At 38.2% G+C, this 26,223-nt stretch overlaps 1 protein-coding gene across 2 annotated transcripts; it reads left to right on the top strand.

The window, feature by feature from the left end:
• Window positions 1-618: 618 nt before the first annotated feature.
• LOC5569010 (conserved oligomeric Golgi complex subunit 7) lies at window positions 619-11,469 on the top strand. 2 transcript variants are annotated; one of them, XM_001652614.2, is made up of 5 exons: window positions 729-774; window positions 4,318-4,505; window positions 8,801-8,890; window positions 8,999-10,862; window positions 11,241-11,451. In XM_001652614.2, exons 2-5 carry the CDS (start codon window positions 4,503-4,505, stop codon window positions 11,408-11,410), a joined length of 2,127 nt encoding a protein of 708 aa, XP_001652664.2. In that variant the 5' UTR covers window positions 729-774; window positions 4,318-4,502; the 3' UTR covers window positions 11,411-11,451. The 2 variants fall into 2 exon arrangements, with proteins under 2 accessions (XP_021709529.1, XP_001652664.2); XM_021853837.1 differs by lacking the exon at window positions 4,318-4,505 and having other exon boundaries at window positions 619-774; window positions 11,241-11,469.
• Window positions 11,470-26,223: the final 14,754 nt, after the last annotated feature.

Here is a 26,223-nt window from a genome sequence, read left to right as displayed (position 1 = left end):
TAGGTTATCGCGATAAATTCTAAGTTATCTACAAATTACCGCCGGTGAGAATTTTTTTTAGGACTTGCTCCGGTGTTTTAAGTACTACAAATCAAACAGTAGTTCCCAAAAATATTTCAAAAATCTGACATGAATCTAGAAGCCCATACATTTCTGTAGGTGCCAAAATTTTGTAAATCGGGCTTAGGACAGCCGAGATATAGTGGGTTGAATTTAGCGTTCCAACTGATTTTGAGGCTTCGTCGTCCGTGTAAGTGACGAATATCTTAGGCGGACAAGTGCTAATGACAGCAATGGAAATCGTAGGGCGCGCAATGAAATTTGTAAACGTTCATTATGTTCAACTATTTTCTCGATTATGGATATCACTTCAATGGTAAGAAATCCATATAGCCTTCTGAAATTGGCCTTTATAGATTTTTCAATGCTTCATAAGAGAAAATTTATAAAATTCGTTAATTTATTTGCCTAAGTGTAATCGTACCGAAAATCGAACTCAGACATCATCAGCATATATGTATATTGCAGTGTGGTCGCTAATGTTATCGCAATGCCAATACTCCTCTGCGGTGGCGGCGTCGATTCGCAACAAGTGAAAACCATCGCCATAATAGTTTTGAGTGATGCGGTTGATAAAACTTTATAAATATTTGATTACCGTTTGAAATGTGTTCCTTTAAGGAAAGTGAATGAAAGATTTGTTTAGTGGAAGTGTAGTGAACGCAATATAAATCCCAAAACACAAATGCTTGCTGCAGAATTACAATGAAAAATGTAAGCACCTTCTATTTACCAGTGTAGTTGTGTGCGGCAATAAAATGCGGCATGAAATCGGAGATTTTTTTTGAGAATATAAATCTCATGTATATTGTCGCTAAATTGATAATGCTGTATCTGAAAGTGTTGATTAAATATTGAAATACCACCTGAAGCATTTTTCTCCGCATAAATTATCCATCAAATCAGGTGATAAGCAGTTATATTTCATCGATGTTGGAAATACCAATACTATCATAACAATATGTTAATGATTTTGGAAGAAGCCATTTTGTGATGACGCACCAAAAGGCCTTAAGGTGATTATAAAATGAAGCCAAACTTTGAATTTTCAAGAGCACAAGACTGGAGAATCTGACAACAGTTCGCGTTGAAAATCAATCAAATTGCTTCGTTGCTGGTGGTGACCAATGGGATAAATTTTCAACGCGGAGCACTGTTTGGTTTTCAAGTCTTGTGCTCTTGAAAATTTGAGGTGTGGCTTCGTTCTATAATCACCTTAAATACGTAATACCTACCTACAACGGTAAGTATTTTTGAAATTTACCTGTACATAATTGTCTCCAACATGGCACAGCAAACCGCCAGAACGCAACGAATGCAGTAGAACAGCATAACAGCATCCCAGTTTGTGACTTTCTGTGTGACCCATGCTGGAATAGCATGCAGTATCAAATACAAGTACGATCGGAGCCCAAATTCAGGACTGTACTCCCAGGTTTGAAGTCCTAGAAAATGAGATTGGTTAAATCTTTATCAAATACTGATAAATATGTAGAATAACTCGCCTTTTCCAAACAGCAAATAGTGTAAGGGCTCCCAATAGTTGTACGTTTCATCGCAATCGGTAATGTGTAAAAATTTGGCTGACAATAGTCGGGCAACCAGGAGGACACTGAAAACCGGTATCGGCTGCATTGTATTTACTCATCGGAACTCGGAATACAACAGAACAGAGCATTCAATGCATCGATAATTTGCCAGCACAACTAGTTCCACATCAGATTGTTTTTATTTTCCTTCGTTGCGGTGTCAATTTGGAATGGCTCTATCAACAATACAGTAATCCATCAATGTACGCGTATTGAATGGCATGATTAAATTTCATCAAAGCTACATGTCCCACAAAAATTTTGTGATATTCTCGCTATCTAGATCCAATTAAAATATTTTCAAAAATATTTCTTACATATTTTTAATAAATTGAATTTTCATTTCTTTGGGACATTCGAGTTACACAATGTACGAGGAAGTAGGCCGGTGGAATTTGTGCGCGTCATTGAGACTAAAGCCCCAAGCACAATGCAATGTGAGCGGAAGCGCGGTACAATGCCAAACGGCAAGCTCATCTTGAGCTATACTCTACTTGTCAAGTCAATGTTGAAAAGGATTTAGTCAACATGGGATTGATAAGTAAAGTGTAGATCAAGATGGGCATGCCCTTTTGCCGTTGTACCGCGTTGCCGTTCACATTGTGCTTGGGGCCTAAGTAGCCCTGAATCTTAAAACGCATTAAAAGCCCGTAGGGTAGATGTACCAATACTGGAGGTACTAAGCACGATTCAATTTTATTTAACCGCCTAAATTCTAGAAGCGCAATTCATTTACATGTTAATGTTGTAACGGGAAATAACGACCTGGGAGGGAGAAACCGATACGAAATTTATGTACGTCAAGGTGAGTCGAGATTCTGCTGTCACGAACTGTCACTGTGAGCCCAGATCTTAAGGTGACACATTTCGGAATCCAAACATGGCAGGTACAATGGCCGGCTTGTGCCCCTACTCACGATTTCAAAGGCACCAATATGTTGAAATAATTAACGTACAAGGTTAATCTTCTTATTTTAAGCTTTCTGTTAGTGCACAAAGCTAAAATAGGAATTGCACTGTAGTTTGATGCCTCTTTCGCGAGATTTGTGCCTTCAAAGTTTTGGTACATTATTAAATTATGATTCCAAGCTGTTTCACCTTAAACAATGGACAAACATGATAAAAGCGCGTAATTCATCAAATCATATTTTTGCATTTTATCAAATGTGACAAATAATCGATTGAAAAGCTATTCATGCTGATTCAAAAGTAATGTCACGATAGCACCTTTTATTCTGATTGAATATAAAGTATTCAAATACTCATAATTTTACTTTTTCCAATAAAAACAAAAATTAACTGCATAGAAAATTTTAGCCCTTTTTCCATGTTTGTCCAGAAAGATCGAAGGTACACAACAAAAGAAAGCTAGCGATTTTCATCAAGTCTGCCTAAATTGTCGTTGGCAAGTTGGAATTTTCTTGCAGTTTTAAATAACTTTGTGTCATATTTCGTGTGTAGTATCGGTGCCTCCCTCCCAGATAACGACTATTGACTTATTGAGAAATAGGATTTCATCGCAGTAACCCACGGCATGTTAGTGAAAAATAATACCTCCACTATTAGTACACTGTTCCTTTAGTTGCGGTATATTTGTAATTTGTGTTCCAATAGTTGTGGTATGCGTTGATTTCTTATGGGATCCTCCACTATAGGAACACGTTACCACAACTATTGGTACAAGCAAGAACAGTTTTTACAATTTAGTGATATTTCATCAGTTTTAAAGCAATTTGAACGCTTTTTTCAACTCTTCCGTGTATTATCAAACTAGCGTCGATTGGTAGTGTCGGTTCTGTGGCTAATGTAATAAAATCGGTGAAAATGGCACTACCGCAACTATAGGAACACCCACAACTAAAGGATCACTTACCCTAAATTGTTTCCACAGCCATTATGGGTTTGCTATTTGCAATTTGAAAGTACTAAAACTCAGTCCTCTAACAAAATTAATTGATTCGGAAAGGTATGCGCTCATATGCAGAAAGTATGCTGAGCTATGTCAATGCAAAACCAATCAGTTACCTACTGATTTTAGTTAACTCGAAATCGAAAGATGAAGCAGCGATGGCATTGCTGCTTGCAATTTTTAAGTAATAAAACTCGGTCCTCACAGTTGATGATGATTTGGAAAAGTATCACTATATATGCAGAGAGTATGCTGATATCTTTCAACTAATTCAGTACAAAACGAAATGATTTTCTTTACTTTGAAATCATGGTATGAACTAGCCAATAATCATTAATTGCTCGTACAAATTCAAACGACGGCCTACTTTGTCTTAATTATTTTTGCTAAGGTACACCAAGGCAAATTCAAACGGTTAAGATGAAATGGCAAGGTATCATTTGTGAAATGAAAAAAAAAAATTAATTATCAATAAATTCAATTAACGAATACGACAAATGAAGAAAATATCAAGTCAACCGTCCAAATAAAACAAACTTCATTTTACAGAAGCATTTGAAAGCATATCACTCCCGTTGGTTTACCATACTAGCCATTTGTTTTTGCGAAAATGCAGTTGGTGGCATGCGCATAAATTGATGTATTGTTGTACTGCTTTTGCTTTCAAACCGCCTACTAGTACCTGTCAAACTATGAAAGTTTTATAGCAAACCCCTCTTTTCGAACAAAACAACACACTAACACAACTTTACATTACAGAAACCTGTATGCGGTTGTTTACATCACAGAAACAGAAGTGATGTTTTTGTCTGCCGTGTTCAACGTCATCGGCCTCTGATAAAACAGAAGTTGACAAAAATTGCTAAAATAACGAGTAATAAGCAGTATTGTTGGCGAGAAAAACTAAGAATTCATATTAAGTGAAGTGTCGGATCGTAAAAGAAATGGTAAGATCTTATTACAAGCCGAACTTGTTACGGTTCACCATTGCGTACTATAATTGATGAGTGAAAAAAATGAAAATCGCGTGTTTACTTCGTTGATCATAGGAAAAGGAATGCTAGGAGGCCTTATATCGTTTCGGTTTTCAACCTGTGTCACCCGACTTGTAATAAATGAACGAAAAGATTATCCATTAAATTAGAGTCAAATTTAGTACGGTGGCTTACCGATTATTCGGTGGTCCTACAGATTTCTGGCTTTCATATCGATTGCCCATAAAAGCATAACTGACTCATATGGATTTTCTTACCAACACTTTTTTTTCCAACGCAACATCCATTTTTTATTATAAACAGTACATATACAGAGAAGGTATTGACCGTGATTTTTTTATACTTCAGGCAACTCTCCTTAACTCTATATTGAAGCAACCATCGAGTTAAGGAGTATTAACCGCAGTGCAAATGCGATCTAAGGGACCATCGAGTTAGTCATGAAAATCAATTCTTACTATGGTTTTCTAACTCATCGATATCGAGATACGGAATATCGAGTAATGGAGAGTTGACTGTATTTTGTGTATGGCTATATCGGTCATGCTACTTAAAGGTAAAGGGAGTCTGTAAAAGATTTTTGCAAATGATGAAATGAATTTGGTGAATGAAAATATGCAGTTCTAAGTAGATCATATGGTGACTGGCGGTAAGAGCAAGCATGATAGTGACAAACAATCCCTGATTGTGTATGAATTCCCAATATCAGTTATCGATTGATGCTTAGTGAATATGGCATGCAGAAATGTATTGCTGTGTGCGTTTGAAATGCAAATATCAAATGCGGGAACACCAAACGCGGTAAGATTGCTAGGTTGGCGGTGATACCCGCCATAAGTATGGAATCGCGTATTGCAACACTCATACTGAATATTGCAGCACCTTGAAAAGTTCAGCATCACCTAAAATGAATATTATTTCGTGATTCTGAGGGGCTAGATAAATATATTTTTGAGGTCATCTTTAACATTACGTCTTTCAGCCCCTGCGATTTTTTATTTTAGTTGAAGATACTTTTATGATGCAAAACTTAAAAGTGCTGCAATACTCTGTATTACAACGATTCCATACTTATGGAGGGTAGTGTAGATCATGGTTGCTAAGAATCCTTTGGCTTTTTTTGTGTTACCGCATTTGAAGCTCAGTTAGACTAATTTTGCACGTCAAACGCAAACAGCAATACAAGAAAATTATGTTTTTTTTAGTTTTCACCTCTTCCAAATCAGTCTCCCAGTCTAAAAAGTTCTCTTGATTGAGATTGCTAACGAAATCTTGAGTAACTTGATTTTCGATTGGACCAATGAGTCCTAAATTAAAATTATGCGCGCTTTCAAACTGTATAGCAAATTTTGAGCTTTTTCGCAATTAATGAGAAATAATTTGTTTTTCCACTTTCAATATCGGAATTGGCTTCTTAGGTTTTTTTCAGGCTGAGGGCTTAGAGCCAGGTTTAAGGTCCAATTGAGAAATTTCATTTTCTATTTTTTGGAAAAACGTGAAACATTTTTTTTTTTTTTTGCAGGTCCTGCCATATAATTTTAAAAGCATGATCGCGAGTGCGTTGAAATTGCCTTCTTTTCAAGTTTTAAATATGGATGAAGAGTTTGAGATCGTCATCTATAATCACAGGTTCGAATTTTACTTCACATTTTGGTATTGCAATGCCCCTTGCTTCAACAAGGGAAATTTTGTTTGCAAAGAATTTTTAACATCAAGATTGCTATCGGTATATTTTTTCCTGTCGGCTCGAAAATAATATGAAAGGATTGAGATTCGCTTCATGGGATGTTTGAAATGTAAAAGGGACATAATCAGAATTGTTGGCGCGTTAACCCGTGGCCAACTCCGGTCGGGTCGGGGTGGACTGTATATTTCGGATGAAAGGAACAACACCACTGATTCTGCTAGTCCACAGTACACTTTATTGCACTACTTTACACTACACTGTTCACTAGTTACACTACTGTTCACTTTTGGACACTTCACTCGATGGTATACTCGCGGTGGTTGAAACAAGACTGACTCAAAGCGGGAAGGTGTTACGTATTTATAGCACCGCGCCACGTGCTCTAGAACGACGCGGAAGCTTCTAGAAGCACGTGGAACAGACGCGATGCAGGTAGCTCGGTCACTCACTCGTGGAAGGGAACTCACGAGATCATTCGGTAACTCACGGAGTTCATTCGCTCACTGTGGGAACTCTCGACCACAGAGGCGTCGGCAGGGTGGGTCGTGTAAGGGGCTGCACTCGGATGTATTTTAAATCGCACATGTTTACGGCACGTTCCGTACGGAACAAGAATAAAAATCAGCGTGAGTAACAAGTTGGCTTCAAAGGTGACTAGAGTCGGTTAAGACCAAATCAATCTTAGAAGGGTTTCTAGAAGAAGAAAAACAATTAGGGCCAGCAGGGTATTGAATTAAAAGATATTCAGAAGAGCACTCATTAAATAATATTCTGCCGTTGAAATTGCCTTGCGAATTATTCCATGAGCGATGTTTTGCATTTTTTTTTGTCAGCAATGGCAAAAATGTTTGACTTAGGCTGATACAAATATTAATTTTCTTTTATGTCACCCCCCTTCAAAAATCCGAAAATTTTGAAGGGGACAAAAAAAAGATTCATTATTTTTTTGACAACAGTTAGTTTTTTTTCAATTTTTAAAGTAAAAAACAGGTTAAATAGTGATCCAGATGGCGATTGAAAAAAGTTCAACAACCATCTTTAAAAATAAAAATTAAAAAAAAAACTTTTTTTTTCTTTTTATTTTTTTGTTCCTTTTTTATTTTTATCCCGCCCCCCCCTCGTACCTTCCAAGTGGTCTCGGACATAAAAGAAAATTAATATTTGTATCAGCCTTATTGCGAGTCAATTTCCGCAAGTCAGTTTGAAGCAAATTAACTTGCTGTCCAGTGCATTTAACACTTCAGTCGTCGCGCTGTTGTATTTTGTACAAAAGGGCTGAAAAAACCTCGCTTATCGTACACAGCATCAGCGTGGTGGTTCTGACGGTGGCAAACCGCGCGACGACTGAAGGGTTAAAAGGCAACTAGGCAGCTATAAAAGTATATTTTACCAAACACCCAAAGTTTCAAAAACTTTAGTTCCTAAAAAAGTATATATACGCCAATGGATGATGATTGCAACTCTACCACTCCAAAATTGCTCAATCCAGTCGATCATTACGATAAACAACAAAATTTGAATATCTTTTGAGCTTGAATACAGGTTCGTTTCAAATAAGTTTCAGTAATAACTGCTATATGTATGTTACTAGCTGTTAGAAAATCAAACAGGTTTTTAAACGATGGAAGAAAATTAGTTTGTGAATGAACATGATTATAATTTCCCTGACGAGTATGATTGTTAAGCAAGCGATCGTTAACTGAAAAATGAGCATTGTTGGAAATCCTGCCAGGCGAATTCCGGGAACGAAAATCTTTACCGTACGAGCCTCGACGATTCGTTTGCGCGAAAAGCAATCCCAAAAGTTAGACTTATGGTTGCCTCCGAAATTTGCGCATACAAACTTTTTGGTATCTTCTTTCACAGGACCGACGTCCTTAGCGTAACCTCCGCAAATCATGCATTCAGTATCCATGCGGCAATATTTTGTACCATGACCCCACTTTTGGCAACGACGGCACTGAGTGGGGTTCTGGAAATATCTTCCAGGTTTCTGGAAATGTTTCCATGTCACACGGACATCGAACATAAGTCTTGCTTTTTCTAAAGCTTTAATATTATGTTTGCAATTTCGCATCGTAAAAGGCTGTTTTTCTTCACACCAATCTGTCATGAAACGGCCTACTTTCCTGCACTGAAGTATGTAGTGCGGGAATAGTCATTACGCAACTGAAACCAAGTGCTGTAATGATTCATTACGCAACGTTTTCTCATTACACAACTGTTTTGAGTTGCGTTATGAATCATTACACAACAATTTTTCAGAAATTGAAGAATGACGGTGAATGCATTCCGATATAATTTCTGATACCCTCAAGTGGTCTTCTACGAAATTGTCTACGAAATTGCAAAAAATGTTGTACGAAACTCGTTGCAGAACTCTATTTTTACAGCACTCGTCGTAATTATCCTACTCGGCAAGCCTCGTAGGATAAATTATTGTTCTGCAACTTGTTCCGTAAACTACTATTGTATTTCTATAAGATATACAAGTAACTGTAAGACTTTTTTACGATCAAGTCCACTCATCTCCTACTAATTCCTACAATGTTCATTTCAGGATCTCAGTTGCTTCTCGCAGGATTCGTTTGATGTTGTTCAGTGGACGAATGATTATTTCAAATCGAACGGAAATGCGGATAACAAAGAAGTAAGTATAAAACACTGATTTGATTATGTTTGTTGAACAAATGGAAAACATACGTCGCGGTTGAATCAGTACATTCAATGAATATAAATTACCAAATCTTTTTTACAGGCCATGGTTTCATCACTAGTATCGAGACTTCAGCTGTATGTAGAGCAGATGAACTACTCTTTAGAAAAGTCTAGTCAACAACTCATAGTCACCATGCCTCATGTGATCAAAGATGTCAAGATGATTCAAACTGAGGTCGCCACGTTGACAGACAAAATGCGCCAACTGCAGAGCGACATCAGCCATGTCAACCGGGACACAGGCGTCTACATGCACCAGTTGGAACGCCTAGAAGGGGTGTACCAAAAGATAAGCATCGCAAAGCATGGCATGAAGGAATCCGATGGATGGGGAAAGCTTACGGCCGAGCTAGACGATTTGCTTGAGAGAAACGATATCTTTGGATCGAAAAATAAGTTTATCGATCTTAAAAAGTCAATATCCGCTCAAGAAGGTCTACCCGGTCAAACCGAGCGCACGCAGCAATTTGAGTATTTTACAAACCGAATGGAAGCCCTGGCCAGTCCATCGGTTATCCAGTACATTCAGCAAGGAGACGTAACTCAATGCCTAAAATATGTAGAAATTTTCAGAATAATAGACCGTTTGCCGCAGCTGAAGCAGTGCTATCGAACAGTGCACAAGAACGCATTAGTCGAAAAATGGTCGAAAATTGCCGAAGCCGAAGACAGTTACGACATGAATAGCGTATTGTCTGAGTTCAATAATGTGATTTTGGAATTTCTTCAAAATCAACAGAAATGGTGCAAACAAGTTTTTCAAAGTCACCTGGAGCCTCTGGAAACTGTGGTGGATTCTTTAACAAATCTACAAAGTCTCAAGCAAGCTTTCGTCATGAATCATTTGAAGAAATCTGTAGGGAAATTTGAATACCTTGCGTTAATTGCTGCTAGCGACTGTCAATTTACAAATGCTTTAGAGAAAATATTGATTGAATTACCGGCCGACAAAGCAGAAGACTTATCTGCGGCGCTCTTTTCCTATTTCGATGTGTTCGTTGAACAATATCCATCTCTCGAGAGAAGCTTTTCAAATAAGATGTTGGAAGAGATGAAAATGAATGCTGCAAGCGTGGTTGAGAATGTCAGTACATTAGATGCGTGTAACGCGAAGGTTTCAAAATGGTTCACAGATGCTACCAATCGTTGCATAAATATCACCCAGAATAAATCCTTGCCACAGTTGGTTAAAGTTTTCCGCAGCTTTGTTGCACTTTATGTGGAAAAGTATTCGACCGTACAAAAACAACTGATGCTCAATCAAAATGATGAAATCAATTGGAGTCTGATGCAGCTGAATCTGAACCTACTGCAACATCTTGGAGATTTCATGCAAATAATTGAACAATGCGAAAAGAAAATCTTTGTTTCTCTGGAGCCAAGAGAGGTCGATAGTGGCAACAGTACAATATGCAATCAACGAATTATTCGTCATAATACAAAAGCAAGGGATCTTCTAGCACCCTCAGTAGATGCGGGCAATTCCGTTTTTTCGAAAGAACTGCAAACACTACAGAAAGTGGCCATTGAGATCCACGACTGCGTTTTGAAACACATATTCGTGTACATCGAAGCTCAATTCAAGCAGATGGAATTCACCATAAAACAGCATAGCGAAAACTACGACCTCCCAGATTATAGCTATGCACCTCAAGAATACGTCACCCAAATAGGTCAATACTTGCTGACTTTGCCTCAACATTTGGAGCCACTATTGCTCTCCCCGTCGCCGGCGCTCAAATTCATCATGGAGTTTTGCGAAGACAAGTACAAAGGCGAAAAGGCTTGCGCAGATGTTCTGCTGTTCCTCATCGTGGAAGAAACCACCGCCATGTACCAGGAGAAAATTGACGAAATACTGAGTTTATCGGCATCGAGCGCTAAGCAACTGGCTACGGATATTGGTAAGCGATTCATAGGCCCTTTTTTTCAAATGCAGTAATCCGGGGTAACATTGATAATTTTCTTCAAAATTTCATTCGAAATTTAAAATGTTTAACTTGTTTCGGTGTGTAATTGTAATGTTAAAAAAATACCTTAAATGATTTATGGCCTTCTAAAGCCGAACCAAACTTTCTTTTTGCGATCAATGTTATCCTACAGATCAACGATACATATTGAATTTTGAATAACTTTTCTGTTAAGATATTGTTTAGCACGTATTTTTTTGCATAATATGCCTACAAATCTGACGAAACGTATGCTACGAAGCCCGAAGCCCTATATATCTACCATACTATTGATTAATTAATACCTTTCTCCTATCTTTTGTTCTATTCCAGAATATTTTGGCAACGTTCTGGAGGAAATGAGCCTGACGTTAAGTACGAATTTGCAACAGATCATTGTTCTACTGCGAGCACCGTTGGATCAATATAACGCCGTAAGCGCGGGCTACAATCCCAGAGTGGTAACATCAATTAGACAGAAGCGAAATATTTTGTCGTGTTAAACGAAAATAAAATGAATGTGGAAAAAAAATTAAAAAAAAAATAAAATCATAATTACCAACAGGGTGTCTACTACCTGGAAAAACCTGGAATTATCAGGGAATTTTATTCAACCTGGAAAAAACCTGGAATTCTCAGGGAATTGCGATCACAATCAGGGAAATTATTTTGAGTCTGTAATTTATGATAAATTATGTTCGCGACAAAGAATTTTGGCATCAAAACCCAGAGCTAACTACTATTTGCTGGAAAGTTATCTGGAATTGAAAAAAATTCGGCTGCGCCGCTTTCAAACCACTATTTCAACTGTTCAGTGAGGATCTTTTTGATTATGAAATTTTATCGACTTACCAAAACATGATTTATTTTTTTTAATATCTTTATATTTGATCAGTAAAGGATTCTCATTTTTAGGATTGGCAGCAGGTTTGTTTTTGGAAACTTGTTCTCTATATTAATGCAAGTCTTTATTTGTGATGAAAGGTCTCTGCAGTCTTTATTTTATTCGAAAGGGTCTCTAAATTCCCTTTCTTCCTTATTTTGCTTGAAGTGCAAAATTTCATCTCATATTTCTCGAGGAAATCTTCATGAATTATCCTAGTGATTTTTTCAGAGATTTCATCTGGAATACTTTCAGGTACTAGTACAGGGTTCTCTTCAGAAATTCTTCAAGAGATTCCTCTATCAATTTTTCAAAGGATGCTTAAAGTATTTCTCCAGAATTTGCTTCAGCACTACTACTTCCAGTATTTTTCACTTGAGCACTTCAACATTACTACCTCCAGTAATTTTCTCATGGGTTAATTGAACATTTTTTCAAAGACTAGCTTAGGACTTCCTATTTCACTCTCTCTAATTTTCTCTAGTTGTTGCTCTAAAAGATCTTCCAAAGATTTCCACATATTTGCTTCCAAGAAAACCTGCCAAGGTCAACTCCAGAGTTTTTAATAAAATTCGTTTAAGGATTTTTTTTTCAAGGAACCCGACAAGAATTGCTATGCTATTTCATTCACGGTTACTGTAAAGAATTGCTTCAAAAATTCCACAAGGTGTTATCCGAGTAAATTATTGAGTTTCTCTACAAATTTTCTTGGAAAACAGGATAACTGCATTTCTTTCAAACATTAGTCAACAAATCTGTTGAAATCTCCAAAAGGTGATTAAATGTACCACACTAGATAACACTACAGCAATTATGACAAGAAATCCATCGATTATTCCTACACAATTTTTTAGGTATTTCGCCTGATGTTTTTCAAGAAGTTCCTTCACAAAATTCTGCAATATGTTATCAAGAGATTCAATTGATTTGTTTTTTTTTTTATTATCTTAGCAAAAATCTAGAAAATCTTCTAAAATTTCATCAAGAGTGAGTTCTTCTCATTCATCAAGATTGACACAATAACATACACAAGTTTACCATTTGCTTAAGGAATACGTCATGAGTTTTTTCAATTTTCAATTCCATAGTTTTGTGGAAAAAATCATTCATTCATTGTAGAAAAACTCCTGGATGAATGCTTGAAATTTTTTTTTGAAAACTTCCTTGAGGAATCTGTTAGAATTACTGGAGGAATTCCCAAAGAAATCTTATGAGCAACCTCTGAAGTAATTCCTGAAGGTGACGTTAACAAAAATCCTAGCTAGAATCTTAAAGAAATTCTGAAGAACATTTTTGTAAGAAATCCTGAGAAATTCCTATTGGCATCTGGAAAAGTTTCTGATTGAATATTCCAACAGTTTTTAAACGGGAGTCTTGGAGGATGTTCAAGGAAAACCGATCGGAGAATTGCCGGTTACAATCTTAGGAGACTAAGGGATTTATTGAAGAATATCTGAAATAATATATGAAGAAATTCCTGTTAGAATCTCTTAGCCTATGAGGTAATTTTTGTGGTATTCTTTGGAAATACCAAGATTGTATTTTTAAATATAAAAAAATAATCTTGGAGGAATTCTGTCCATCTATCTAACCTAAAGAAAATTTGAAGTTATATCTGAATCTTTGAGCGTATACCTAAAATATTTTTTGATGAAATTGCTTGAAAAAATCATTGAAATTGCATACAGTTATACAAAATGTTTTATTTGTCGTAATGTCACGAAAAATCGGAAATAATTTTAGAAATATTCTCAGAAAAATGTGTGATCTGATTCTATGAGGAATCAAACTCTTTGCTACTGATTACTGTAACCATTTTTAAAATTATTGGAAAATATTTGATATAAAAAAAAATCCAATTTTGCAAAAACAATCTGGTATTAAACAATTATTGATAGAAAATTTCGTAATAATTATTCAATTAAGAACTCTCGAAACATCGGTAAACGGAATTTTTATGTTAAAATATTGTCACTAACAAAAAAAGAATTAATTTTGCATATCAGGTGTTCAGATAACCCATGGAAATTAATGAATAATCCTTTTTTTGCACGACAACGCAGTTCACAATGACGAACAGAGAATTTACAAACGAAATAGAAAACATCATCATGATCAAATACAATTCAACTGAATAATATTTAAGCTTAGATATATTCAGCACCTTATTATTAGAATATTGGATATTGTAATAGCTCCAGATTGCTTATAAAAAATGTAAAGAGTAGAGTAGGGGGAGATCCCCCAGTGCCGGACAGCACCCAATACCGGACAAAGTTCAAACATTGAGAAATCATGGTCCAATCAAGATGGTGTATTAGTAGAAAAGAAAGCTATTATGTAGACTAATGTTTGAGTAGAATAACACATCCTTGAAATATGCATCCCTTTTGAAAAAAGTAGAAAAGTTTGAAAATCTTTAAAAAATTGACGTATCTTCTTAATTTTGAGCCTATTTAGTAATTATTTTGAATATGAAAAAATACTTTGAATCCCGCAAGCATGATCATAATCCTAATTTGATAGTATGAATGTATTTTGTACCAGAATTGAAGTAAATATGGACAAATTACAATTTTGGTTAAGCACCTCCTGTCCCTCAGTTTCGGACAGCTTGATTTGTTATATGATATCTTTGTAACTATTGCATCAGTGTCTCAAAATACTTTCATTTTTCATGGGTTCCGTCGACCATGGTATCAAACATGCAATAAAGTTAAGAAGAATGAACATTCATAAAAACATCGTAAAATGTGCTAATTTTCATCATATATAAAAGAGGTTTTTGATAGGCATCTTGCAAACTAAGAAAAACTCAAATTATTTTTGTAAATGTTGCAACTGCATTGAATTGGTAATTATAAACTATTTCTATAGTGTACACATTCAATGATGTTCAAATTTACAGAATTCGAGGCGTTTCCAGATCGTGTCCGGTATTGGGTGCCACCTTTCCAGATCGATCAATTTGGTACTAAAATGCATCATCAAAACACAATGTCAAAATTCATATTTATATTTTCAAAATTTATTTTTGTACACTATAAAAATGATAATATTTATCATAAATGGGTAACACGAGCCCATAAAATCAATATTTTTAGAATTATGAGTTTAGTGGCTTAAGTGTCCGGTACTGAGGGATCTCCCCCTAAATAGCTATTAAATTATAAACACTTTAAAATTTGTCATTAGTTTGTTTAAGCCATATAAAATAAGAGTATTTCTTGCACCTGGAATTATTTGAAAGAACCTGGAAAAAACCTGGAAATATCAGGGAATTTCATTTTGATAAACGAGTAGACACCCTGACCAAATACCATTTAATTCATTGTACTGTGAACACTCCTCTAAGGCTGATTGAAAATCGCTCATAAAAAGTCTTGCTGAATCCTTGCGTAAACTTTCTGCAGTCAGTAACGTTTAAAACGACTTTTTTTTTGCTCGGTAGGTCAAACCGTCAGTTCAATAGGTAAATTTGGTTTCACTCTCCGCGCAACTCTTCATTTATAGACTCTGACTAAAACCAGCCCATACACTTTACATGATTTTGAATTGCTCAAGTGGTGTCTCAGGTTGGTCAGTGGTTGGTCTCAGACCCTTTTCTCCTCGGATCCACCTCACGGTATTTCTTCGAGGAAGCTACTTCTGCTACAGCAGCCTAGCCAAACTGCTTCTCATAGCCGACTTAAACAACGTCACACTAGCACATTGGGACACGCAGAAGACTCTGAGTGCCCGAACCTATGCAGGTACTGCCTATAACAACCATGTCCTGACAGAAACTGCGTCATGTGCTTCCCCATGGTTTCTTTCATACCAATCTGACACATGTGGTATTAGCTGGTGGGTCCATCTACAATTAGTAGAGTTATCCCATTCCTGCTGCCAACTAAGGTGTGTGCATTGTACTATGTAGCCAGAGTGAACCCGCCTTGCTGCCAACCTCTAAGCGTTGTTTCTTTACACATGTCGCGGACTCCTCTGGCACCTCTTTGGTTGAAACATTGAACATCTTCTTTGATGATGAGCCCGATGGACGTCATCCCGGCTGTGATGCACAAGACCTTTTTAGAAACCGTTCAGTATGCGCTTGCTGCTCTTAAGCACATGATCCTATACATGCTTTACAACCGGGGGGAGGGGGGTGTTGGCAGATAGCCGCAGCGGTAAACGCGCAGCTATTCAGCACGACCAAGCTGAGGGTCGTGGGTTTGAATCCCACCGGTCGAGGATCTTTTCGGGTTGGAAATTTTCTCGACTTCCCAGGGCATAGAGTATCTTCGTACCTGCCACAGGATATACGCATGCAAAAATGGTCATTGGCACAGTAAGCTCTCACCCAGACAACCAAAATATACGTATAACGAAATCACCTGGAGGCTTTGTATGTGCAAAATTTCACTTATAAGATGTCGCGAAAAGGCCTTCTACGTTCAAAAGTGAAGGCGATATGCGTACATATATTATGTGATGAATAATAACATACAATGCGAGTGTATAAATATTCAACCGAACTAACCTGTGATCTTATGCGACATAACTTATGATAACAAATGTTGATTTGACAGCTGCTACGGATTGATTCGACTTACTTTGTACGAGTGTACAGGACGAAACAAAATGTACAAATGAACTCAAAAAAAAGTGTTTTTTGCGAGGAAACTCATCAATCGGACGAGTTTATTTACGGTGTTCTGCGGGTTTGATGTAATTTCTATGAATAAACGAGTTATAACATAAATTTTCATGCGATTTCTGGTTGCCTGGGCAGTTAATAACTGTGGAAGTGCTCATAAGAACACAGCTGAGAAGCAGGCTCTGTCACAGTGGGAACGTAATGCCAGAAAGAAGAAGAAGAAGAAGAGAGACTCCCCGACTCAACCGCTTCAGGCTCGGCACGCTTACCTTAATTTACCGCGGACAGGGAATCTTAGCACTAGAAATTTAGGCAAACTCAAGCACTTCACTAAGCAAAATTCTTACTTAATTTCCTTCACTCCAGTTTTATTTGGGCTATAACCTTCTCCTCGTTATCCACTTCTTTCCCACTTTCTTCTGACTAATCTAACTCTAACTCTGACTAATCTGACTGTTTTTTTTTTCGAGACTCCTTCTTCCGGCTACCACCTGTTTACTCCTTCCACTCGACTCGGTTACGGCCAACGGTATCCTCCTACTACTTCTTCGCACTTCGGCAACGTCTGGCATGCTCTCCTCGTGTTGGCTTGGGGGAATTTCGGCTGGAGCCTTCTAGGACCCTCCTACTCGTCCTAGGCTACCGATATGTTGACAGATAGGTCTTCGGCCAACGATGGTGCCGGAATCTACCGGAGTAGGGCACTAGGACGGCGTAGGGCAGTAATAGAAAACTTGTGGTTTCTATACAGAAAACTACGGGGTCCTGGTGTACACTTTCCACTCACTTCTTCCTCACACAACTCTTTGTTTGCTCTCTCTCAACTTAACTTTTTAAATTATAACTTCGGGTTTTGCGACTAGCTTCTTCAGCTGTATCCGGGCAAGTAAACGACCAGTAATTCAGTTTTCAACCTTAGAGGTTTTGCCCTAGGTCGTCAGTCATTGTCATTACCCTTTTCCTTTCGGGATTCCTACAATGGCCCCCCATTTCGCCACCCCTCATGGCCGCTCGAATGATATGCTACAAGACATCTGGTGGTGGGTCTTGAGATCTTGGTGGGTGGTAACCTTCATGATTACGCTCAGCTGACATACTTTTGCCCTAGTTGTATGCCTACTGTGGAAAAACCTAGACAACTACTACAAACATTTTCTGTCATTTTAACGTACAAACAAGAGATAAAATCTCCTTAACACTATCAATTGACAAACCAAACACTTACACCTCAATCTTGTGATGGGCCAGTCCTAGTTTCTTAAACCTCATCCATTCCTCAACTATGGAGATAGAGTGCGCTGTTGTCTTCCTCCATCGATTCGCCATAGACCACAAAGGTAACGTCATCGTCGAAGCCAACAATCTTAACACCTGTCGGCAGGGGTAGCCTCAGGATTGAACCTTAAGTAGAGACGCTTTTGCTTATGACCTGTTCAAGTTCATGTTCTTAGCCATTGAACGCGTGTGCATGAGCAAAATTTACATTGGCTGTAGTTCATTACATGCTTTGCAGAAATCACATGATCAAATTAATGATGCAAATCCAGCATGTTTGACTGTAACGCGTATAATTTTGAATCTAGGTACCGTTGATATCGATTTTTTCAGCTCACTTTTCACGTTCTGAACACGCCGCTAACTGTGTTCTGTTCAAGATCCAAGCTAATGTTCTGTTCAGAATGCATCTCTGCCTTGAGGTACTCCCGCAGTAATTCGAACGCTTTTCTGCCCCTCCTCTGTGTCATACAGTAAAATCCTACCATGAAAATAGCTTTCTAGAAGCTTAACCTACTGCACCGGTACCTTGATGCGATGAAGTGCATGAGCTATTGCTTCCCAGCGTAAGCGCTGTGCAAAATGACAATCGCCCAGTAACAGATTCCGCTTCTTTTATGCTCGATTGCTTCCTCAGCTGTCTGAACGACCGACTACTTTGATCCAATGTAGAATTACCTTTTCTGAATCCAAACTGGTTGTTGGACAGGCCGTCCGTACCTGCCGTATTCGATAATAGCCTGTTGAGCATCAACCTCTCCAACAACAACGGGTCCCGGTGCCATATTTGACGCGAATGATTTCACGACTTCGTCATTCGTTCTTCGTTCGTCACCTTCGCCACTTCATCTCCTTCATTAGCGGCATACGGCAATGGGGGTCATTGGCTTGTGAAGTGGTGCGGGACTATCAAAGTATGCCCGTTTTCGACTCTTGATTTTCTTTTTGAGATCTGACTTTTCCCTGGATGCTGTACCGCGTTCTTCTCTTCTGTGCGTGCACGTTGCAATCTTCGTCTAGCTCGAAGGCAGATCGCTCGAAGATTTGCAATTGATCAGCACCATCAGTACACTGGCGTCCTGTTTTCTCTTATTTGTTTTTTTTTTTCGGCACGGAAGTAACCCTGCGTGAAAATGAAAACGGCGATAGAGTTCAATCGTAGTCAAGCATCACTCTTCAGTTAGATGTGACTTTACTGTACGTTGAAACCTTGGATTCAACAATGGAAACGTTTAAAACTACGATGTGCTGAACGGAAAGGGGCACGGGGTAGGAATCCCCAAAATCGTTAAAAACTAGGTTTCAAACTTGAAGGAAAAGGCAGCCTGACACGCGGAACACGTTTATGTCTCAAGCATCAGAATACCGTTATTCACTAAATTAAGAGTTGCTGAATTCATTGCCGTTTTCAAAACTATCATAGCATGTCCAGTTTTTGAGATATTGACTGTTGAAAATGCAAAAGTTGACTGTTTCAGTCAACTTGCATGCAATTTTGCCTGCTTGTAATGCAATTTATTCGCCTAATTTGCCACAGAATTCAAACTTCATGTGTATAGTAATTATTATCAACAAAGTTCATAATACTTTCGATGCTCAAAATTTTTTTTTTATGGTTTTGAAAAGTATTGTATTTTGCCATAGAAGAGAAACGAAAAATTTTGTATGGAGACTGCAAGCATGTTAAAAAATCGATTTAATCTAAATTTGATCGTGCAATCGTGCAATATCTCAAATGAATGTTGAAGTCCTATTTTATATGCTTGGGGGTTTAGATCACTTAAAAATTTGACAAATCATACTTTAAATTTCATGTAAACATCCATGAAAACAGTGTTTTATACAACTTTTGCGACCTGTCGCTAAAAATTGTGACGTGCTGGAACATTTTTGAGAGCGACATCAGATAAAGCAACCCCAAATCTACTACATTTTAGGGAACAGGGTGTCCCTGATTCTGTTACGAATCATGTAGTTCGAGTCATGCACAAATTATGTCAAGCTCAAAAAAAAAAAAAAATCGGAGGGGGAGTCACAAAAAGAGTGACCAGCCTTACAACACCTACAAAGGTTCCATACCAAACGTGAATCTATGGGGAGGGGAAGGGGGAGGATAAAGCTCGCGAAACATTACTAAAGGACCTATGTACAAATGAGAGGCTCTCTTTGTTTACTTTCTCTTTGATCAATAACTGAGTCACATTAACCTCTTCTGTTGCGTTTTTTGTATGAAACGCTAGTTAAGGAAATTGCCTTTCGATCTGTAGTGAAAAACTTCCCAAAACCTTTACTGTTATAATCGAAAGCGAGCGAGAGAGGAGAGGATCTCTCATTTGTACATACACACTCAATCTGTTCGGTAAAAATAACTGGGTTTTTGAACTACCGAAAAAGTCAGTAAACTAAAAAAAAAATGTCAAAAATCGAAAAACAGAGATTTTTACTGAAATTTTGCAGAGAGCTTTCTTTTTATATCATATATCGATAAAAAATAAAACATGGTGAAATTTGCTTTTCAATAACGCGTGGCGACAGTTTTCATTTTACTGACTTTTTCGGTAGTTCCAAAACCCAGTAAAATTTTACCGACCCCAGTAATTTAATCTAAGTGTGTAGGTTCTTTAGTAATGTTTCGCGAGAAAGAAGGTTCAAATGTAGCGGGACAAAATTTGTGTATCTTCCCTTAGGCATGGGAAAATAGGTTACGATGGAGAAACGGGGTGCCAAAAACTGGTTAAAACTGATACGTCATTTATTGAAAGTCCCAAACCTAAAATTCAAATATTTTAACAGCTGCCTACAATAAGCCAATAAAATTGTTACTACAATAAACTAATAAATAACATAATTTTCTAACCTGTTTCAAAAACCTGTTGTATTAACAGTTTTTTGAACCTTTATATATATTGGAAACATTTTATTGTGTAGCATCTGAAATATCAAAATTCTTATAGTTGCCTCAGCATTTGGCCAAATTTTGCGAACTTAAAAGCATTCCTTGATTATTAAAGATTACGAAGAAAAAAAAACTACGAGTGCTATTGAAGTATTTAGTTGCCATTGGAAGCATTTCGATCACATCAGGAATTTTAAAAAGTTTGAGATTTTGTAAATGTAGATCATGAATTCCAATCGATGTTTTGAGTAAATCATGAAAATAGTAAATCAATCGGATTATAGAGTCATCGATTTTCAAGAATGCCAATTCTGTAAAATATGACAATTAGTTTGTTACGGTCAGTTGAATTTTCCAATACTGATCTGCTATCGACCTACTGCAACAATAGTGGTAATGATTTCTATAGCAAATTGCTGCGCTTAAATTTTATTCTCTGTCATTCTCGTTGTTAAAAAACTCGAAATCATATTGAAGGAATAACATAGAAGAATAGCGGTTAAATGGCATCACACCAATAAATATACTAAATAAAACATACTTAGTGGTCTATTTTATAAGTCGAGTCGATCAAAATGACTCGACTGGAGTCACGTCGACCGAAAAAATCGCTCGACTCAGCTCTGTCACTCGAGTTTTTCGACAGTTGTCACTCTATGTGACTGGATTGCTATGGGGCTCTGCACTGTTTTGGTTTTGCATGGGATTTTGACGTTTACTGGCCTTGTTGTTTACAAATTTTATGTAAGAGTGAAAGAGTGAGGATGATTTTTGTGCAGTGACCCATAGGAGTCGACGGTTGACATCTGAAATATGCATGCTTGCTATGATCGACAATGGATAGGGGAAGGGGTGGTAAAATGAACACTTTAAGAATATCATCCTGTTTCTAATAGAAAAACGAGGAAATTGTATAGTTTTATCGCACAACATCAAAAATAAGGATGTTATCTATAGCAGCGACACGAACTCGTACTGAAATATTTAAATTTTCACATATTTTTATCGCTAGCAAAAAACGATGCAAATGTTCATTTTACCTGCACTATGTTGGTAAAATGAACAGCTGTTGGTGGTAAAATGAACATCATGCAAAAAACGTGAGTAAAACAAATATTTTTGAAAATTTTCGTTGCATTCCCGAAAATATATCCATTAATGATTGTAACCCATTCAAAAATAAATCTAAAGGTATCATATTTGACATCATATAATAACGATATTGACCTCACTGAAAAACCTCAAGACTCCCGAGCTAAAAGTTACGTCAGTTCTAATTTTCAAACGTGTTTTTTTTTTTTAAATCTTAGTTTTCGTTGACATTTTTACTTCAATTGACCTCCGTATCAACCCGAACACTCCCAATTATGCTCTAAATCGTCCGTACGTGAAAAAAATTGAATCAAATTTGTTTTTTCTCGGTAAAAGGCACGGTGTTCATTTTACCACCCCTGTTCATTTTTCCACCACTTCCCCTACAGACGAGTCACATGAATCTGTTCGATTTACAAAATAGGCCCCTTAAACTTCACCTTTTTTTCATAAAAAAAAATCTTCTTTACAAGTATTTTAAATTTTGCAAAAAGAATCCCCCCTCCTAAAGCCAAATCCTGGTTGCGCTACTGAATTGATTTTTGAGTACTGGTAATTTCCAACCAGAATGCAATTATTATATGATACTTTTGAAAATGGTTCAAGTTTGGACCCGCGTTAAATATGATACATCCACGGTATGTAAGTGAACAAAATTTAGTTTAACCAAATTAGGATGATAGTGTTGCCTGCATGGCTGCATGGGCACGTCAGGAGTTAATCATCAATATTAACCTCCTTTTCCCGAGCAGCCTAGATAGCCGCGTAGTGTCGGTAGCGGTTGTTTCAACTGGCTAAGAATTAACACTACGGACTGCCTGTTCCGGTGGTAAAAGTCCACCTCACAGGTGACCCCTAATTTATGGTGTGATGCGTACCGTGCCTAAGAATGAATGGTTAGGGGGGTCTAAATAAAACCTAACCGCAAACGGAGCCTGTGGGGTACCAGGGCGCCCTCCACAGTATTGAGTCCTTCCTGTGCTACCCGGAGCAATGGTGCAGGTGACCTTGTGTTTCTCCGAGATAATCGGCTGCCCTTCTTCAGTCTCTATCTTAAGGCTTAATAAGGGTGGGATTATGAATATGTTGACATTTAATTTAAATTATCACCTATATGGATTCGCATTATGCGTTTTACACAGTGTATTCTGTGCTCTTTCGCCTTTGGCGACTTTAAATAGATACCGATCTGGTTTTTTCGTTGCTGGTCTTTTTCGTGCTGAGATTGCAAAAAGCTTAATCCTGCCTAGTTTGGGTAGTGGCTACGGTTAGGTTAGCTCAGATCAATCTTCAGCATAAAAGAACAGCAACGATCAATCTTTGCAGACTCATGCAAAATGGTGCAGCCCAAGTGGCGCTAGTTCAAGAACCCTACTTTCGTAGAGGGAACTTCTATCTAGGTAACCTTGTGGACCCAGTTTTTGCTACTTTTAGCAAGCTTGAAATGGCAAACTCGCGCTCCATGCCCCGCGCATGCGTGCTCGTTAATAAAGCAATCGTTGCTACACTCATTTCTGAGTTAACTACCAGAGATGTATGTGCTGTCACAATCGATGTTTCTGTTGGTGACCTCAACAGGAAATACGTCTATTGTTCGGTATATTTACCACATGATGAACCATCCCCAACGGATGACTTCAAACGAGTTGTCGTACACTGCGTAACAAAAGGCCTTCCGCTGATTGTGGGCAGTGATGCCAATGCTCATCACATCATCTGGGGCAGCTCGGATATCAATTTGAGAGGCTCCAGTCTGATGGAATACTTAAGTAGTACAGACCTTGGATTACTTAACATAGGCAATCGCCCAACCTTCATGGTTTCTAATAGAGAAGAAGTGTTAGACATAACGCTCTGCTCGAATAGAATCAGTCACGAGTTGACGAATTGGCATGTATCAGATGAGGAATCATTATCTGATCATCGCTACATCTTCTTTGAACATTCAAATGTAACTGCGCAGACTTTGCGTTTTAGGAATCCCCGGTCAACAAACTGGGAACTCTACATTGAATTGGTTGCGACCAAATTTCATGGATATTCTCCGTCCATTGAAAATCCAAGTGATCTGGATGATGCCGTTGATACTACAACATCCTACATTATGGAAGCTTTTGAAGAAGCATGTCCTCTGCGGTCTGTAAAGACTACAAGAGGGACCCCATGGTGGAATTCCGATCTGATTAGACTCAGGAAACAATGTAGAAGGAGTTGGAACAGACGCCGTTCAGCTGGATCAGAGTCGTTCAAGTCAGCTCGCAAGGCTTACAAGAAGGCTCTTCGTTCTGCTGAACGATCCGGCTGGAAAAACCTTTGTACAAATGTTTCCAGTTTGAGTGAAGTCAGTCGGTTGAACAAAATTCTTGCAAAATCTAAGGATTTCCAAGTGAACGAAATTCGCTTACCTAATGGTGACTTTACTTCTTCCGATGAAGAAGTTTTAGAATGTTTATTCAATACACACTTCCCCGGATGTGTGGACATAGCATCTACGGATGAACCAAATGTCTTTTCATGTAGTTACGAGTCTCTGGCCTCGGCTCGCAGTATCGTAACTACTGAATCGATTCAATGGGCACTTAATAGTTTTGCTCCTTTCAAATCTCCAGGAGCGGATGGGATTTATCCTGTTCTGCTCCAAAAGGGATTTGAGTCTATCAAACATGTTTTGAAAAAGCTACTTGTAAGCAGTTTTGCTACCGGGTACATTCCCAAATCCTGGCGTGATATTACTGTAAAGTTTATCCCAAAAGGAGGACGTGCGTCGTATGAGGAAGCGAAGAGTTTTAGACCAATCAGTCTGACCTCTTTTCTTCTGAAATGTCTGGAACGCATTATCGATCATCATATCCGTGATGTTTATTTGGCAAACATGCCTCTTCATGTGAATCAACATGCTTACCAATCTGGAAAGTCCACTGTGACTCTTTTACACAAAGTTGTATACGATATCGAGAAAGCATTCGCTCAGAAGCAATCGTGCTTGGGTGTTTTCTTGGATATTGAGGGTGCCTTTGATAACGTGTCCTTCGATGCCATATTGGAAGCCGCACGAAACCATGGGCTACCTACAATGATTACCAATTGGATTCATCAAATGCTCAAAAACCGACATCTCTTCTCGACATTGCGTCAAGCAGCGATTCGAAAATTGAGTGTTTGCGGATGCCCCCAAGGGGGAGTCTTGTCACCACTTTTGTGGAATCTCGTAGCAGATACGCTATTGAGGCAACTCAATAATTGCGGTTTTCCAACTTATGGATTTGCCGACGACTATCTAGCTCTGATAGTTGGTATGTGCATAAGCACCCTATTCGACCTGATGCAAAGTGCTCTTCAGGTAGTCGAGAGTTGGTGTCGCCAATATGGCCTTTCGGTTAACCCGAATAAAACATCTATTGTTCTTTTTACGGAAAGACGAAACCGCGATGGAATTCGACCTTTACGTCTTTTTGGCACTGAGATTAATGTGACTGATCAAGTAAAGTATGTCGGAGTCATTCTAGATTCCAAACTTTTATGGACAGCTCACATTGATTTCAGAGTCAAAAAAGCTTGTATGGCCTTCGGTCAATGCCGGCGAACCTTTGGTAAAACTTGGGGCCTCAAACCCAAATATATCAAATGGATTTACACAACAGTTGTTCGACCAATATTGGCATATGGATGTCTTGTGTGGTGGCAAAAGGGCGAAGTGAGAACAATCCAATCAAAATTGGGCCATCTCCAAAGGATGTGCTTGATGGCGATGTCTGGTGCGTTCTCTACAACTCCCACAGCAGCGCTCGAGGCCCTTTTCGACGTTGCGCCACTACACATATATCTTAAACAAGAAGCACTTTCTTGCTCTTACCGTTTATGGGTACTGGATCTACTGGAGAAAAATCCAGTGAATCGTAGATCTACACACACTTCGTTGTTTCCACTTTTGGTGAATTGGGACAAAATTGTCCTTGCTCCAAGTGATCTCACAATTGCTTGTAACTTTCCTTACAGGACATTTACCACACAATTCCCTTCACGGGAAGAGTGGACGTCTGGCTATTTGGAAAGAAGTATATCAAACAATATAGTGTGTTACACTGATGGCTCCCTTCTTGAAGGTAGAGCTGGTGCAGGAGTATATTCTCGTGAGTTAAGGCTGAATCAGTTTTATTCACTCGGTAGAAACTGCACCGTTTTTCAGGCGGAAGTATTTGCTCTTATGTGTGGAGTGCAATCAGCACTTCAACAGCGCGTAATGGGTAAAGTCATATACTTCTGTTCAGATAGTCAGGCTGCTATAAAAGCTCTCGCTTCGGCCAACTCAAGGTCGAAGCTTGTTATCGCATGTCGAACTCAAATTGAGGAACTGAATTCAGTCAACTCTGTAAACCTTGTATGGGTACCTGGCCATTCTTCCATCGCTGGAAATGAATTGGCTGATGAGCTAGCTCGCGATGGAGCATCGCATGACTTCATTGGCCCTGAACCGGCTATTCCAATTTCGAAGTGCTGGGTGAAGCTTCAGATAAACTCTTGGGCGGCAACT

This window comes from Aedes aegypti, chromosome 3 (genome assembly GCF_002204515.2).
Source record: "Aedes aegypti strain LVP_AGWG chromosome 3, AaegL5.0 Primary Assembly, whole genome shotgun sequence".
NCBI lineage: Eukaryota > Metazoa > Arthropoda > Insecta > Diptera > Culicidae > Aedes > Aedes aegypti.
The sequence above is the reverse complement of the archived record's forward strand: the minus strand, read 5'-3'. Positions and strand labels throughout refer to the sequence as shown.

Coding starts and splice junctions, on each gene's coding strand:
- LOC5569010 (XM_021853837.1), top strand. Junction 8,891..8,998: donor GAAATGCGGATAACAAAGAA/GTAAGTATAAAA, acceptor TCTTTTTTACAG/GCCATGGTTTCATCACTAGT. Junction 10,863..11,240: donor GCAACTGGCTACGGATATTG/GTAAGCGATTCA, acceptor GTTCTATTCCAG/AATATTTTGGCAACGTTCTG.